The 14989-nt window shown below is 39.9% G+C and overlaps 1 protein-coding gene across 2 annotated transcripts in view; it reads right to left on the minus strand.

Annotated features, from left to right (window-relative positions):
- Window positions 1-654: 654 nt before the first annotated feature.
- LOC125884705 (sodium-driven chloride bicarbonate exchanger-like) overlaps window positions 655-14989 on the minus strand; it is a 57966-nt gene continuing 43631 nt past the window's right edge. Inside the window, exons 14-27 of one of the 2 annotated variants that reach the window (XM_049569821.1) lie at window positions 14718-14851; window positions 14326-14571; window positions 10987-11092; window positions 10098-10259; window positions 8871-8984; window positions 7948-8109; window positions 5626-5877; window positions 5437-5505; window positions 5163-5336; window positions 4956-5078; window positions 4777-4841; window positions 3448-3561; window positions 3066-3103; window positions 655-2559 (exon numbers count right to left, since the gene is read on the minus strand). In XM_049569821.1, coding sequence (XP_049425778.1) covers window positions 3091-3103; window positions 3448-3561; window positions 4777-4841; window positions 4956-5078; window positions 5163-5336; window positions 5437-5505; window positions 5626-5877; window positions 7948-8109; window positions 8871-8984; window positions 10098-10259; window positions 10987-11092; window positions 14326-14571; window positions 14718-14851 — 1734 coding nt within the window. In that variant the 3' untranslated portion in view covers window positions 655-2559; window positions 3066-3090. The remainder of the gene's footprint in view (window positions 2560-3065; window positions 3104-3447; window positions 3562-4776; window positions 4842-4955; window positions 5079-5162; window positions 5337-5436; window positions 5506-5625; window positions 5878-7947; window positions 8110-8870; window positions 8985-10097; window positions 10260-10986; window positions 11093-14325; window positions 14572-14717; window positions 14852-14989) is intronic. The other variant, XM_049569822.1, reaches the window with a different exon arrangement.

The following is a 14989-nucleotide window of genomic DNA, read 5'->3' on the forward strand; positions in this document are numbered from 1 at the left end:
TTGATTACAGTTTGTATTATTCATCTGAATCTGCAATAACTAAATGAATGGAGTACAAGTGAAACTGAATACTCAAGTTATGAAATGAACCGCAACTCTCAATGAAAATTTCATATAATCCAAGCCTGTCCTGTCTCCCACATTTCATGGCATCAGGAATCAGGGAAAGCCTCACAGCACAAATCATAATAGGCCTGCAGGAAGTGCAACAGTCTTTACAGATTCCTCCCACTATTTCTGATATATGATTTTAAACAAGGATACTGGTCTCTCTGGGAGCATCAACAGCAGCATCACGGGTCAGTCACCTCCTGTAGCTCTGCCCCACGGAGGCTAGAGGAGCTTCAGCCTGAGGGTGCGGGCTGCTCTGCACACCCCTGCTCCAATGAAGCCAAAGACACGGAGCTCCTGGGGTCAAAGGTGGAGACAAGACAGCCAGTATTCACACACTACTGACACTGTATCTGGAGAGTAGTATAGAATAACTCTGGGGTACAGTATGGTACAATATTGAACAAATATTTATATATAACAGTATGGTGAGAATGAGCTATCCTATGTGACCTCTGACCTCCCTGTAAACAAGAGCAAGTAAAGGGATCAATAAAGCACCACATGATTTCAGCAGTTTGTTTAAGATCTTTATTTATGCTTTCACTCAGTCACACTCTCATTCTCATGAAACAAATCACAATATAACAACAGATCTGAACTGATAGGTTTCTATACAGGTGACTTAAATTATTAAACAGAAAGTGTACAGCTATCACTACCAAATTTAAGGCAGAATTCCACACAGAAGTGGTCAAAATATTTGATATTGATATAATTCTGACCCCTTATTAATTTCTCTAATCAACTAAGAACCATCAATTAGACAATGGGAAAAGAACATCTACAACAAAAACCTGCCTTCAACACTGACTTCATGTTAGTAATATATTAGTAACATTTTACATGAATAAAATATACTATTTATTATACATTGTTAAGACTCTTTACCGTTTATTACATGTTGCCCTTCCCAGAAAAAAGGTATTATTGCATCTCTAGAAGTAACCATGGTCCTGCAGCGAGACAGTCAAGTCTGTTTCGTCATCATGCAGGTGTTTTCTTTTTAAAACAATTAGCTTCAGATGCTAACACATTGAGGGTCATTTGGATAGGAGATCACATGTCCATGGATGACACTTACTGACAAGATGACAAAGAGTATGCAGGTGGAAAACATAGAGCTGTCTGTACAGTCACCCTAAAGTTCAGCATTCACAAGTTGGATGAGTTTTTAAAAAGCCAAGGCCAAGTAGCTAAAGGTGATGAAAGATCCAGGACTATGCTGAAATGCTAGCTTGAAAATGTTCCAATAAGCTGCCCCCAAAGTACATTATCATCAAGTGAATAATTTTGGGAAATATTCACTTTCTTGCCAAGAGTTAGATAAAGAGACCGATACCTCTCTCATTTCTGTGCGCTAAATATTAAGCAATTATTAAGCAAGTAGCGAAACTAAAATGAGGCGTTTTACAGTTCAGTTTTTGTATGGATTTAGCAAACAATATTTTAAATTTGTGAGTTTTAGCCAGATTTTGTCACATTTGGCAGAGCTAGGCTAGCTGTTCCACCATTTTCAGTCTTTATGCTAAGCTAAGCTAGGTAGCTGCTAGCTCTAGCTTTATCTTTCGCGCACAAACGTGTTGGGTATCAATCTTCTTGTCTAACACTCAGCAATAAAACAAATAAGTGTATTTCCCAGAGTGTCAAACTATTCCTTTAAACTCGTTTGGAGACATGCTTTATTGGAAGGGAGACATTTATTTGTAAAATAGCAATGGAGAAGACTCTGGAGTGATATGAGCTGTCACTGTCACAAAAACATTTAGATATACAGAATATATAAAACGTTTAATCAATACTTTCAAAAAATTACTAGATTCGCTATATAGCCGACTCTTAGATACCAGTGAAATAGATTAGTATTGGCAAATATCTACTTTTTAAGGTTTTCTATTGTGAAATCAAGTCAATCGCGGCATTAGATGCTGCACACAAAATCCCCTTATTTGCAGTTTGCTGTGGCAGGTTTCTTAAAAGGACAACTCACAACTGTTGTTGTTGGAAAAATATAAAAACATACAAAATACAAATAAAATAGATTTAAAAATTGTTTAAAATGTTTACGTTAATTGGCCCATTGACACAGCAGTTACTGTAAGTGTCATGAAGTTCTGGCTTCCTTCTGTTGCTGGTATCACCAAACATTGATATACATAGAAAAAGAACACAAATGTGTCTCGGTTCCTCGTGTTAATACTGTTTCTAACAATTTTTTTCTTCGTTTTACACAACTTGCACACGGACTTACATGACAAAAACACAGTGTAGCACAGTACAAAGGTGGTTGAGTGTGGCACGGTATCATTTTTTTTGTTTTTTGTTTTTTGATCTACTGATTGACAGCACAGTGGCACCGCCAGTATGTGTCATCACAAACTTGTCTCCCTGTCCAAGCTCTTCTCATGTCTCCGGCGCTTGTGCCGCTTTTCGCCGCCGCTGGAACAACTGCACAAAAAAAGTATTTAAACCAGGAAAATATTAAAAAGAGAACAAGCAAGCGTATTGATGTTTTGGGACAACATTCTCACAATTCAAGACACAAGTGCAGAATACAGATGCATTGCCAGCTGGCTGATAATCACTCATTTAATCCAGATCACACAGCATGCAAATATGTCTCATAAAGCTTAACAGCAGTTTGCCCTAATACTTCAATATCTTGTGACACTAAAATATAATAATAGAGCTATTCATTTTACAGCTTTTACAACATGCAAATAGCATCATAAAATGTGTCCTTGAAGTAACATGCACGCCCAGGCCATGCTGTTCTGTCAACACCAATTTATTACTGATTTATCTCTCTATTTCTTGAGTCAACTTCCATCACCGAACCATTACTTGCAGCACAGGCAAACACTGTTTTCATCATGCAACAATCAACAGTCATTAGCAGTAAACAGAAGACACAGGACAAGACTCTCCATGCTGAGGGACTGGGAACAACTTACCTTTGGGATATCAGCTTCTGAGAGGTTAGGAAGGGGAGCTTAGGGGTGGAGTGGAATGAGAGAGGCAGGCAGGAGACACTATGTTAGTCTACTCTGTGGGAACTCTGTGAGGGCAGGGCTGCTCTTAGATAAACCATTTTTATCCAAACATACTAGCTCCTCAGTTTCCTGGAAAAATAGAAAGTAAATGTTCCATAACAATTTAATAGTAAACATCTGCCACTGCTTGCTTTGACACTCAAAGACACAGTTTTCCCCTAGAAACTGACATTATTATGACCCTGCAAAAACACATTTAAATCAGCAAGTCTCTATGCAGCATGTGGTATTGAAGCCAATACTAATCTGGATAGCTAAGAGTAATGTGGACAAGGAGGCTCACCTTTTAGTGCTTGGTTCCTTCTTTGTGCTCTCACTAGGGTTGACACTCTTCCACACATTTCCAAAAGATCCTTTAGACATCTCATCAGTGATGTTCACTGTGGCTGGGTCACACCTTCAAAAACACGAGCAGAGGGACAAAAATGATGATTTCCCTTTGCTGAAGAATCATGGACAAAAGGGAGACAGGTCGAGCTATAGTTGAACATTTGGGGAAATGATCTGCCGTCTTGCTGAGCGTTAGATAAGAAGACTGATATCACTCCCACATGAGGGTGGTATCAATCTTCACCTTGAACTCTGAGGCTGAAAGAGAATGTGATTATTTCCCAAAATGTCACACTATTCCTTCAGGTCTGGAAGGAAACTCTCACTACTTTTAAGCATATCACTTAATTGAACATAAACAACATATCCAGCTCAAGATTTTAAACATAGATTCATATTTTACAGTAAAATAGCAAAATACTAAAGCTAAATACCTTTGACTACTGCATTTAAACAGATGTAGTTGCTCTGACTCTGTCTTCATTTGATTTACTCAAGTACTGTACATGCATACAGCTGTTATGTACTTGTAGCAGTTTACATGTATATTGCATCACTGACAAAAGAGAAGAAGATAGAGAATACGTAACAAATGTGTTATTTTCACCTATTATATTTGAATATTTCTGCACACTGGTTCCAACAGTATTGGAATTGCATAATTTGGGTATGACTGAAAAGCCGAGACTCAGATGTATTTATGCATAATGATTTTAGCCCCCATAGTAGCCATTTCATTGTAGTAGCACCATTTTTCAAGGGATCTCACTGTATAAAATGACCTATTTTGATGGATAATCACAGCCTCAAAGTTTTTGATGCAAAATCCCAGCATGGCTTTTTCTATGGTGTCCCTCAAGGTCTTGGTGTCTTAATGAGGTGTTCTGGAGGGATTTTTGAACATTTTATCTAATTCTCAAGTAGTCGAAAATGTTTAAATTTAGCACCAAATCAGTGTTACAAATGGCCATCATATACTTTCATCATTATGTTCTAAGCTACTATACACTCTTAACCTTTGAAGTTTGATTAGGTCCCTAACCAAAATGTTTAATGTTTATTACGGGTTTATAGCTAGAAAAACCTGACACACAGTGCTGAGCTGCAGCTCATATTAATCCTCAGCTTCCAGCTTTCAGATGATGTACACCACTTTTATGTGGCATCTAATGTTGACCTGCTTTCTCCCCCTAAAGATCCCCTGCCCCCCCTAAAAAAGACAAATATGGGGCTATGGTAGGGAGGGGTGGAGTGGAAGAGATAAAAGACCAAAATGACTTACTTATAGTGTCCCTCCAGTGGCACTTGTACAATGCCTTCTTCCTCTGCAATAATACTGTGCTCCTCCTGAAGAAAAAGACAAATAGAGAAACTGGTTGGCAGCTTTGCCGATGCAGTGGTGGAAATTTGAAGTCATCACTGTTGGCATTTTGTCATCTCTGCTGTAGTCTGTTCATGAACCTCCTCTGCTGCATCCTCCAGTTTCTTCTTCTTCCACTCTGGCATCAGATCATCCAGCCAGCTTAGTTCTCTCTTGCTGAAGATGAAGTCTAGCAGCTTACGAATGAACACCAGGGCCAAGACCTGACGCAGCAGAAACAGAGAGATGTCAACCAATCATATAAGCACAAAACTAAACATACATACACAAGCACACTCTCTGGTTACCATCATGGGGAAGACGATGGCGGCTCTGGAAGTCTTGATGACCCAGAGCAGGATCAAGCAGCTGAGCTGGATGATGGTAAAGAGGTGCACCTTCCTCAGTGGGACGTGACGAAGGTAGATGAAGTCTGGCTGATGTTTGGCCGGCATGCCAAACAGCCTCAGACGGTCAAAGAACTGCACAGATGTAAACACAAATCCATTCAAGAATTCATCCTGCTTCTTTTCTCTGTTACTCCTTCTTGTAAAATACCAGCAGGCAGAATTCAGAGCTCACCTGAATGCCTCTGAGTGAGGAAGCCCCCATGTACAGAAAGACTCCGTACAGCACAGGCATGGGGATAAACTGGAGACAGACGGAATAATAATTATGTTTCTTCTAAATATAGTTTTTATTGTCATCTTGAAAAAATAAACTGCAAAGCTAGTGAAATCACTGTGTATATTTTGGTGTTTATCCTCTCACCTTCAGCACAGAGGTCATGAAGACAGAGCAGCCCATCAGGGTGAAGATCATGAAGCCAGTGAAGCGCTGCTCTCGGATGCCCAGGAACTTGGGCTGCTCTCCGGGGGCCGAACACTCCGACTCCAGCTTCAGGCTGTTGACATGGGAGATGGAGAGCACGGTGGCTGCCACAAACCACGGCAGGCCCATCACCGAGCACACGCCCAGCATCACCCCCACCACAAACAGGTCCAGGTGGTAGCCACAGCCTTTCTGCAGGGAGCCGGACAAGGACAGTGGGGTTTAGATACAGCAGTTATTACTTTAGGGGAGCTCTGTTATTGCTTGACCCACTTTAGGAAAATCAGAGGTCAGGGTCGATGACAGAACAGCAGTCCTGGAGCTGGCAGGAATATTATTTTTGAGATTCATTAACACACTTGTTGCGCAAGTGGGGAATAACTAGACGACTCTATGGCTAAGTGGTTTAGGCACTTAGCACATGGTTGGCCAGACCATTTGCTGCATGTCATTCATTTATTTGAAGTACAATTTTACCTGTACTTTACTTGAGCATTTCCATTTTACACCACTTTATACTTCTACTACATTATATTAAGGCAAACTTTTTACTTCACAGAATTTATTTAGAAACTTATGTTACTTTGCAGATTCAGATTATCAATACAATATTCAAGAACTAAGAAATGATGATGCATTATTACAGATTAAACTGACCAGATCTTTTAGTACTTTGAGTATAATGTGATGCTAATACTTTTGTTTCTTTACGTGGTTTTGAATGCAGGACTTTTACTTGTAAGAGGTTATTTTTACAATGTTGTATTGCAACTTTTATTTAAGTAAAAGATCTGTGAAGTTAGCATTAAATCTCATCCTAAATGGTATCAAATAGGGCCCGTATTCACAAAGAATCCTAAGACTAAAAGTAGCTCTTAGTGACATCATTCTAAGGAAAAATCTTAGAATTCCTCGAATTTTAAGATTTTTCTTAGAATTTTCCCTTGGTAAGATAAAAGTTATTCACAAAGCATCTTAAGCCTTAAGAGAGCTCCTAAGGTGAAAAACTGTTAAGAGGAGGGAGGAGGACTTTTAAGAAGCCTAAGAGTGTCTTAAACAGAGAAGATGGCAGAAAGACAGAGAGGAAGGAGAGATATTCTCCGTATATTGAACGACAGTGATTTAATAAGACGCTACCGGCTTGATCGTGCAGGGATAATGTTTGTGGCTGACCTCATCAAGGATGAGCTTACTTTTCCCACCCAGCGTAGTAACGCAATAACGCCTGAGATGAAGGTCATCACAACATTGCGATGCCTGGCTACGGGGAAAATGCAACAGTGTGTAGCAGTAATGACTTGGGTCTGTCACAACCCTCTGTCAGCAGAGTGGTCAGTCAGACCATTAGGCTACGGCGCTTTAACAGCCTCGTATTGCTGCAATCTCCGCTCTCGCTTTGGATTGCAGCACGTAGGAGCGCTTCTCACACTCATCCCTTGTGCATAAAAGGAGAGGGAACGAGGCATTGATTTGTCAGGCAATGCGCTCCCAAGTCTGCCTATTCCCTTGTGCCATGATCCCGGGACCGAATTTCCCTCTTAAAACTCCCTTGTTCTCTTCCACGAGCTGTGCCAACAGCAGGCACTGCTCTTCTGTCCAGTTCGGCTTTCTTGTTCTTTTTTCCTCCATTTCATTCGTTGTTTTGGTCATTCTGCCAAAGCAAACTGCTTTTTACAAGGAGGCCAGCAATCACAGTAATTGCTGACGGCTGAGTCTGCATCCACCATTAATATCAAATAGATTATGTAGTAAAATTACCAGCATGGCGAGTAAACATAACAATAAGCAAATCAATATAATAATCGGCATGTGAATGAGGTACGTTCAAACATTTTGAAGCTGTGTAACAATTAATTTAATTTTGCTGAGTTTCATCATCATGACATAAAATTATTTTCACGATTACGCATTTCTTAATACAGTCTAAGTTCTATGATCGGTTCATTTCACTGTCCATTCATTACTAGGAGCGCATTTCTTTTTTCCTTTCCTTTCTTTTCAGCTTTTAGAAGACTGCATCATACCTAGCAACGGGGTCAACCACACCTCCTCACTAGGATAAAAGTTTCTGTCCCTTCCTTGCTTAGAGTTGCTCTCAGAAACTTCCTGAATCGCTCTTAAGCTAAGATTCCTTGCTAGGAATTTTAGGCTAAGTTAGGAACTCTCTGAGAGGACTCTGAGAATCTTTGTGAATACGGGCCCAGGTCTCTAAATGTCTTGGAGAACCCTGGGGGTACCATGTAAACCAAAGTTTTGAAATGCCTTTAGTTTGTGCTCCTTCCTGTTGATAATGACGGCTGTGATCTGTTGGTCCATGAAGATGAGGATGGTGCAGAGCAGCGCGGGGACAAAGGTGATGATGGTGGTCCACCAGGGATTAGGCCCCACAGGGTTTATGACCCAGCCACGATCATCCCTGGTTGGCTAGGGGAGAGTGAAAAGAAAGGCAGAAATGAGTTGAAGAATGTGTTAATACACAGAGAATATACACACACGTGTGCTTCTACAAGCTGCCTGAACTAAAATATATGTTTGATTCCATACAAACTAGCTTCATGGCTTTAACTTGGCTTTCACAAAGGACTTCAAGTTGATTTCCTGTTGCTCAAATAAGTGTTTGAAGAAGCTACGACCAACCAAAGGATTGACAGAATTATGAAAGATGTGCAGAACAGTTTACATTTCTCACAAAAGCACTTAGATGATTTTACAAAAGACTCTCCAACCACGCTACCAGTCTGAAATACATTTCAATTGTGCAATCCATTTTTGACAATCTTTCTGCCAAGTTTAAGTATCTGGAGAGTCAATCAAAGAGGAACAATATAATCACTGATGAAGTCTGTCAAGAAAAAAGTGATTATAGCTAAATATGCAGATTGCAAAGAAACATTTAACAGGCAAGCTAACAGGCCACAATCAACTGTAATGCAGCTCTTAAGATTAAAGTAGCAATTCTTTGTCTTCTCCTGTCACATCTGTTTTACTTATTTAATCTGATTTTATGCTGTTACACAATCAAATGTGTGGAAACATATTTAATCAATGTTAAAATAACATGACCCTTAGCATCAATCTAAATGATATTCTTATTATGCATTCATTGGAGTATGCTGTTTAAGATTTCAAGGTGTAAAAGAAAGGATATGAAATTGACGCATGCAGCAGTTTTCATGTGGACTTACTTTGAACTTGCTGGGGACCTGTAACTTAGGTGAGGGGATCCCCAAGGCATAATCTATGAGAACCATAGTGAGGATGGTAATGAAGACCGCAAAGTCACTGATGATGGCGCGCACCTGGATGGAACAAAGAGAGACACCCTTCAGACACAGTTCATGTTACGTCAAAATATCATAGAAAAAGGTGCTGATTCAAGAAAAGAAAAAAAAATCTAAAGACAGGATTCAGACAAAAGATCAACACACTGTACTGATAGCTCCCAGCTAATCTTATTTTACAGATTTAAACATTAAAACCCACTCTGGACACTAACTGTAACTAAACTACACTGAAAACAAAAGCTTAAAAAAAAAAAAAAAGTAAAATAAAACCAAAGGAAAAATGGGTAAGTAATATGTTATTATTATTAGTTTCTATTTCTTTATATATACATTTCTGTGTAGCAAATTCTATAATCGTTGTTTACTTTTTGGATATTGTTACATATACTGTATATTTCTTTAATTTTTGCTCTTTCCATAGAGGCATGTTTTGTCCCCTACATACACACTCAGTCCAGCTGTCCAGCTCTGCTCTGATGGTCCAGTGTGAGCACAGACTGACTCAGTCGCCCCCTCAGTGATGAGTGTTTGTGTCCACATGTGTTTTATTCTGCTGTTGTTCAGATGTTGATTTGACAATGATCTCTGTGAGACTGAAATATGGCTCTGTTAAATTTAATTTACTGTGAGCTATCAGAAAGATTCTGTTGCAGAACTTTTCTCTGGCTTGACATCTACATTAAGTACTGTACAGTCAGACTACAGTGTCGTTATCATCACCACAAGGTGGCGCTGGTACACTATAGATGAGTTTTCCAGCATCACGCCACACATTAGCTCATGAGTGTCATCTCAATGATAAATCATAGAAATTGCACACATAGAAGGGCCACACAGTCTGCAGGGCTTCTGCTGTGACACAGACCAACAAATAGATGGCAGTAGAATCTAAAATGACAGACTGAGGCAAAGCTCTGGCATGTGAAGCAATTTCAGTCCCATAACAAAATGAGTGAAAGTGAATGCAGGACTCTAAAATTAATGAAGCACATCAATTTTACTTGAACACAGTGTCGAGCAGGTACTCTAAAAGAGTGCGTACTTCATAATGGATGCAAAGATTTTAAAATAATGGTAAGAAGTGGGTGTTTGAGCTTTATTCAGGAATGACTATAGCGTGATACATGCCTTGGTGGGGAAGTAGCGGCTCGTCTTGAACTCCTTGAGGAAGGCGGACATGAAGACGGTGGAGAAGAAGAGGACCACGCACCAGAAGAGGACATCGGGGATGTAGGGGCCGTGGGGACTGCAGGCGCTGCCAACAAACTCCCCGTGCAACATCTCGCACTCCTACTGGCACCAGAGGACACAGTAATGATGTTGATGAGGATGAAGATGGTGCCGATAAAAATGATTATAGGATGGCAGAGGAGATAATGGCGATGATGAATGTACGTGTCAGTGGTGCATTCAGTTTTGATGTATTCAGCACTCTAGGCTTTAAATATCTATATAGTACATGATTCATCCATTTGCATACGCTCCCAGTGGCCTCCCGTGCCTCTCGAACTGTTTGCTGCTATACCACTAACAAGCATGTGTAGGAGTCACATGCCGCCACTGGCACGACTTATTTGTGTCTGACAGTGAGAGAATCCACTCTTCACACTTCATCTCCATGCTCATTCTGCACGGCTAAATCCCGTCAAATCCTGCCCACATGTTCTTAATCCGCGCCTAGACTTATGACACTTCTTGATTGAGGCAAAGTGTGGGAGACACGATGCCGTGCCAGAGACTGTAAAACATATCACCAACTTTCTTGGGTATTTTGTTTGTGGCTGCGTAAGTGACTGTGATCAGATGTGCTATTTCTGTCTCCACAGCCTATCCTCTTCTCTCCTCCTCACTGCTATTTTTTAACGTCTTATGTTTTCAGATCTTCTTTGGGATTCTATTAAAAGTCCACCTGAACACAAGAGCTAAAGATTTAAGGCTAAAGATAATCCTCATTTCTTTGCGCCTTATGTACAGTTATTTTGCTGTTATTCACCCCATATTGTCTCGGGTTCCTTACCTTGACCTCCAGCATGGTCCAGTTGACCTGTGAGGCTGTGATGTTTCTCTCCTCCCAGTACCGCAGAGTCTCATTGCTGGGGTCCATGGGCTCCACACACGCACACCTATAGAGGATATTTTTATTAAGTTTTGTCCAAATACTTATCAGAGATCAAGATGTGTATAACATTAGAAAATAAAAACAAATTCATTCAGAAGGACAAATTCAAAAGACTGAGAAAAACAAACAAAAGAAAGTCAAAACTAACAAACGTGCGACGTAACTTTCGGTAAATAATTAAGATTCTCAGTATCTTCATTAAGGACCATTTGTGTTCACCATACTGGTTACTTAGGCTGCTACTGAAACTGAAATTTCCTGTACCCCCTTTTATATATTTGATTAGGATCCCATATATTTACTCTCCAAAGCCCTGTGGTGAAGATATGCATGGAGCAAGACATCTCACCGCTGAAAATCAAACCTGTCAGTGTTTTATAATGTATAATTTATGATTCAAAATAACATCAAAACAATCTTGGGCATTTCTGCACTGATATTTCTTGTCATTCCCAAGTCTTCCCTATTTCAATGTTTGAAAATGCTCCAGTAATGAGTAAGAACACTGCAGCTGGGGCCTTGGTGGCTTAGTGGTAGAGCAGGCGCCCTATGTACAAGGCTGTTGCCGCAGTGGCCCGGGTTCGAGTCCAGCCTGTGGCCCTTTGCTGCATGTCACCCCCTCTCTCTCTCCCCCCCTTCAGGCTCATATATTATTATTCTAAGTGTCAACATTATGAAAGGATCCTTAAGGAGATAGGCCTTTTTTTTATTAAGAGTAAAATCATTTTCGTTTAACCAGAAACGTCCTAAGAATGGCTACTGCCAAATTCACCAGAGTCCATTTAAATAAAAAATCATTTCAGCATCATAAAACCTTCATTCATTGTCAACAGAAACAAAATAAAACTCACAAAAACCATCTTGGTACATCTTTCCACTGCTCCAACAATCACAAACCTTGGTTTGGTTGAAATGAACCCTTAATTTACCTTTTGAGATGTATACACATGCTGGTTGCATACACAATTATTGTTTTCTTAAATAAAGTCTGGTGGGTTTGGTGATACAAATTTCGAGGCTGTTTTTGGCTACAGAAAATGGATCTTACTCTTACACAAAAAGGTCTATCTCTTTAGGGATCCTATCCATAATGATGTCAACACTCATAAAAAAAGCCTGTCAGTGGCAAAAACAAGCACTTTTACTGGACGCAAATTGACGGTTCGAACAACTGAGTGGTTACACTGACATCCTGTGTTGCACCTTGCTAAATACTAGACATGGAAAAATAGGGTCCAAGTTGAAAAACACAGAAGTTACCCTTTAGAGAACAATCCACAGACTGGCAGTTGCAGCAATTATTTGCTGCATTTGAAAGCTTTATAAAAAGATTAGTTATACATACATTTCTTCTAAATAGATTTGTCTTCATTTTGTGCTTTCACATACCATGGCAACTTCAACAAGACAACAAATGCCATTTAGGGGGATGTCCACCCAAAATTTTGTGGCTTGTAAAGGTTAATATCTATTAACCACAGGATCGCATTTTATGATTAAATCATAATAAAACCCCGCAAAGATCTCTACAGAGCTTTTCGGTACAAATACAGAACATGTATAACTACTATCTGTTGTATGAGCAATCTAAAGTCCCACTCACTGATATTGATCATTGTTTTAAGTCTTTTTTTAAGCCAAAGTGCCAAAAATTAATTAAATATTAATATTATTAATTATTATTATTATTATTATTTATTAATAATAAATATTTGCTGAGCTTCTTAGTGTCCTGGATATTAAACTAAATATCTTTGGATTTTGGACTGTTAGTGGCACCAAACAAGCAAGTTTAATATGTACACTTTGGAATTAGTGATGGGCACTTTTTCCAATTTTATAGAGGAAACAATTCATTTAATAATCAAGAAAATTATGGGCAGATTAATTGCAGTCCTGCAGTGTTTCACTCTTCATTACACACCACTTCCGACACGTTCAACCATCAACATGAAATGACTTATTCTGCTGGCATTTTACAAAACTAAATGTCAGCATCCCCTGCTGTCCACTACACCAGAATAGAAAACCACAGAAGGAGCTCTTGGCTTGACACAGCCACCAGCCAGCTTATGTGTCGGGATAATGCACGATGCTCCTGACACACGCTCAACATGGGATTATTCACCATAAAGCACCATTACTGAAAAACTGGACAGTGTGTCTACTATACCACTGCACCATCTGTCATTTGATGATGCAGCAAAACTCTAGAGCACGTGGGTGTAAATGTGCCAAGTTGGATACACTGTGTATGCAACGCAGGCTGCAACAACAATGGCAACATCAGTACAGAATGTCTCAAGGGTCAGAGTGGATATTTGACATCAGTTAGCTCATAATTTTTCCAAACAGATATTTAATGGGTGGTCATGTTTTGACTTCACTCTAAATTCAAGAAAGGAAATTATTCCTCTGGCAATGAAAGCCTATGTCTCAGCCAAAAAGTTGCATATGAGCACACTGGAAAGACTACAGCTGAAGGCCATCTAGCACACACGTTCTGTGCCTGCATGAGAGGAAATAACTCTCCACACCAGGAGACGGCGGTAGTCTGTAATCGTCATTCAAAAAGGGAAACCTTAACACAGTCCAGTGTTGAAAGAACAAAGCATATTTACCGTTGCTAGTGAACAAGACCACAAACCATCAAGCAATGTTTCTGCTAAAGAAAATATTATAATTTAATAATAACAATAATAATAATAATAATATAATTTATAATATTGTAATATTAAAAAAAAAAAAAATCTTACCGTTTGTAACAAGTTTGTTTTGGTCTCACTCCCTCTTGCCTTTAGCTCTTTGTTCACTTTCCTGACTTCTGTTTCTCATCTTGTGTGCTAAGCTGAACTGCCAGTCAGAATGATTTAATTCACTGAAGGGCTCTGCTGTCACTGATTCAACATGCGTAATCAGCAAAAAATAAGCCAATGGTTGCCAGCGAGGGGAGATGGTGCAGGACACACACTGCACCAACTAGGGCAACAGACACTCACCGATGGCCCAACGTTGACTGACAGCTAACTGTCTGTTTGGTGTGTCAGGGTCTTTGGTCACACTGAATCTAAAAGTATGTGTATCATGTCTGTGTGTTCACATTTGAGTTTGAGTTGTTTTTCCAAGAAATAAATTCAGGCTCACTCCTCTCCCTCCTCTGTCTTTATCCAACAGTCCAAAATTACAATCAAACAAACACAAACAGCAGCACTTATGGATTTTCAAAAGAGCACTTACGAGTACTGTGTAAGTTTCTGAAGGTTGTTGTTTTTATTGATGGGGTAGTGCACCCCCAGGTGGATCAGCTTCTCTAGTGCCTCGTAGATGAAGATGATGCAGATCAGCGCAGCAAAAGCTTCCTCAGTGAAGCGTGTGATGTAACAGACAAGTGAGCTGGCATCCGTGGCCACCAGCAGTAGACAGAAGAAGGCCGTCCAGAGGCCAATACAGGCCCTCAGGGAGAGGTAGGAGAGGCCATACTCCCTGAGAGAGACAGGACACACACACACACATACACAGGAGTGAAGGGATAAGCAATTAGATATGGCATCCGCACTCAAGCAGAAAGCACACACTTTCTAGTACGACAAAAACACAATTTGTACTGAAAATCGAAGATGATAACCTACTTGCAGAACTTGAAGAGGATTTTTTCAAAGACAAGAACAGGCCCAGTGCTGCCCAGGATGGTGAGGGGCTGGCCGGCGAAAAGAGAGTAGGCTATTCCAGTCATGGAAGCCCCAAACAGGGACTCAATAGCACTCTGGAAACACAGGAAACTAAGTAATGTGAGACACTTTCCTTGTCTAGATGCTGTTAATCATTTGTTAAAAACACAATCTAACATTTAGTAAATATTTCTGTTTCTAGAAGAACATCATTTCCCATAAGCCCTTGACAA

The sequence above is a fragment of the Epinephelus fuscoguttatus genome, linkage group LG24 (assembly GCF_011397635.1).
Source record: "Epinephelus fuscoguttatus linkage group LG24, E.fuscoguttatus.final_Chr_v1".
Classification (NCBI taxonomy): Eukaryota; Metazoa; Chordata; class Actinopteri; order Perciformes; family Serranidae; genus Epinephelus; species Epinephelus fuscoguttatus.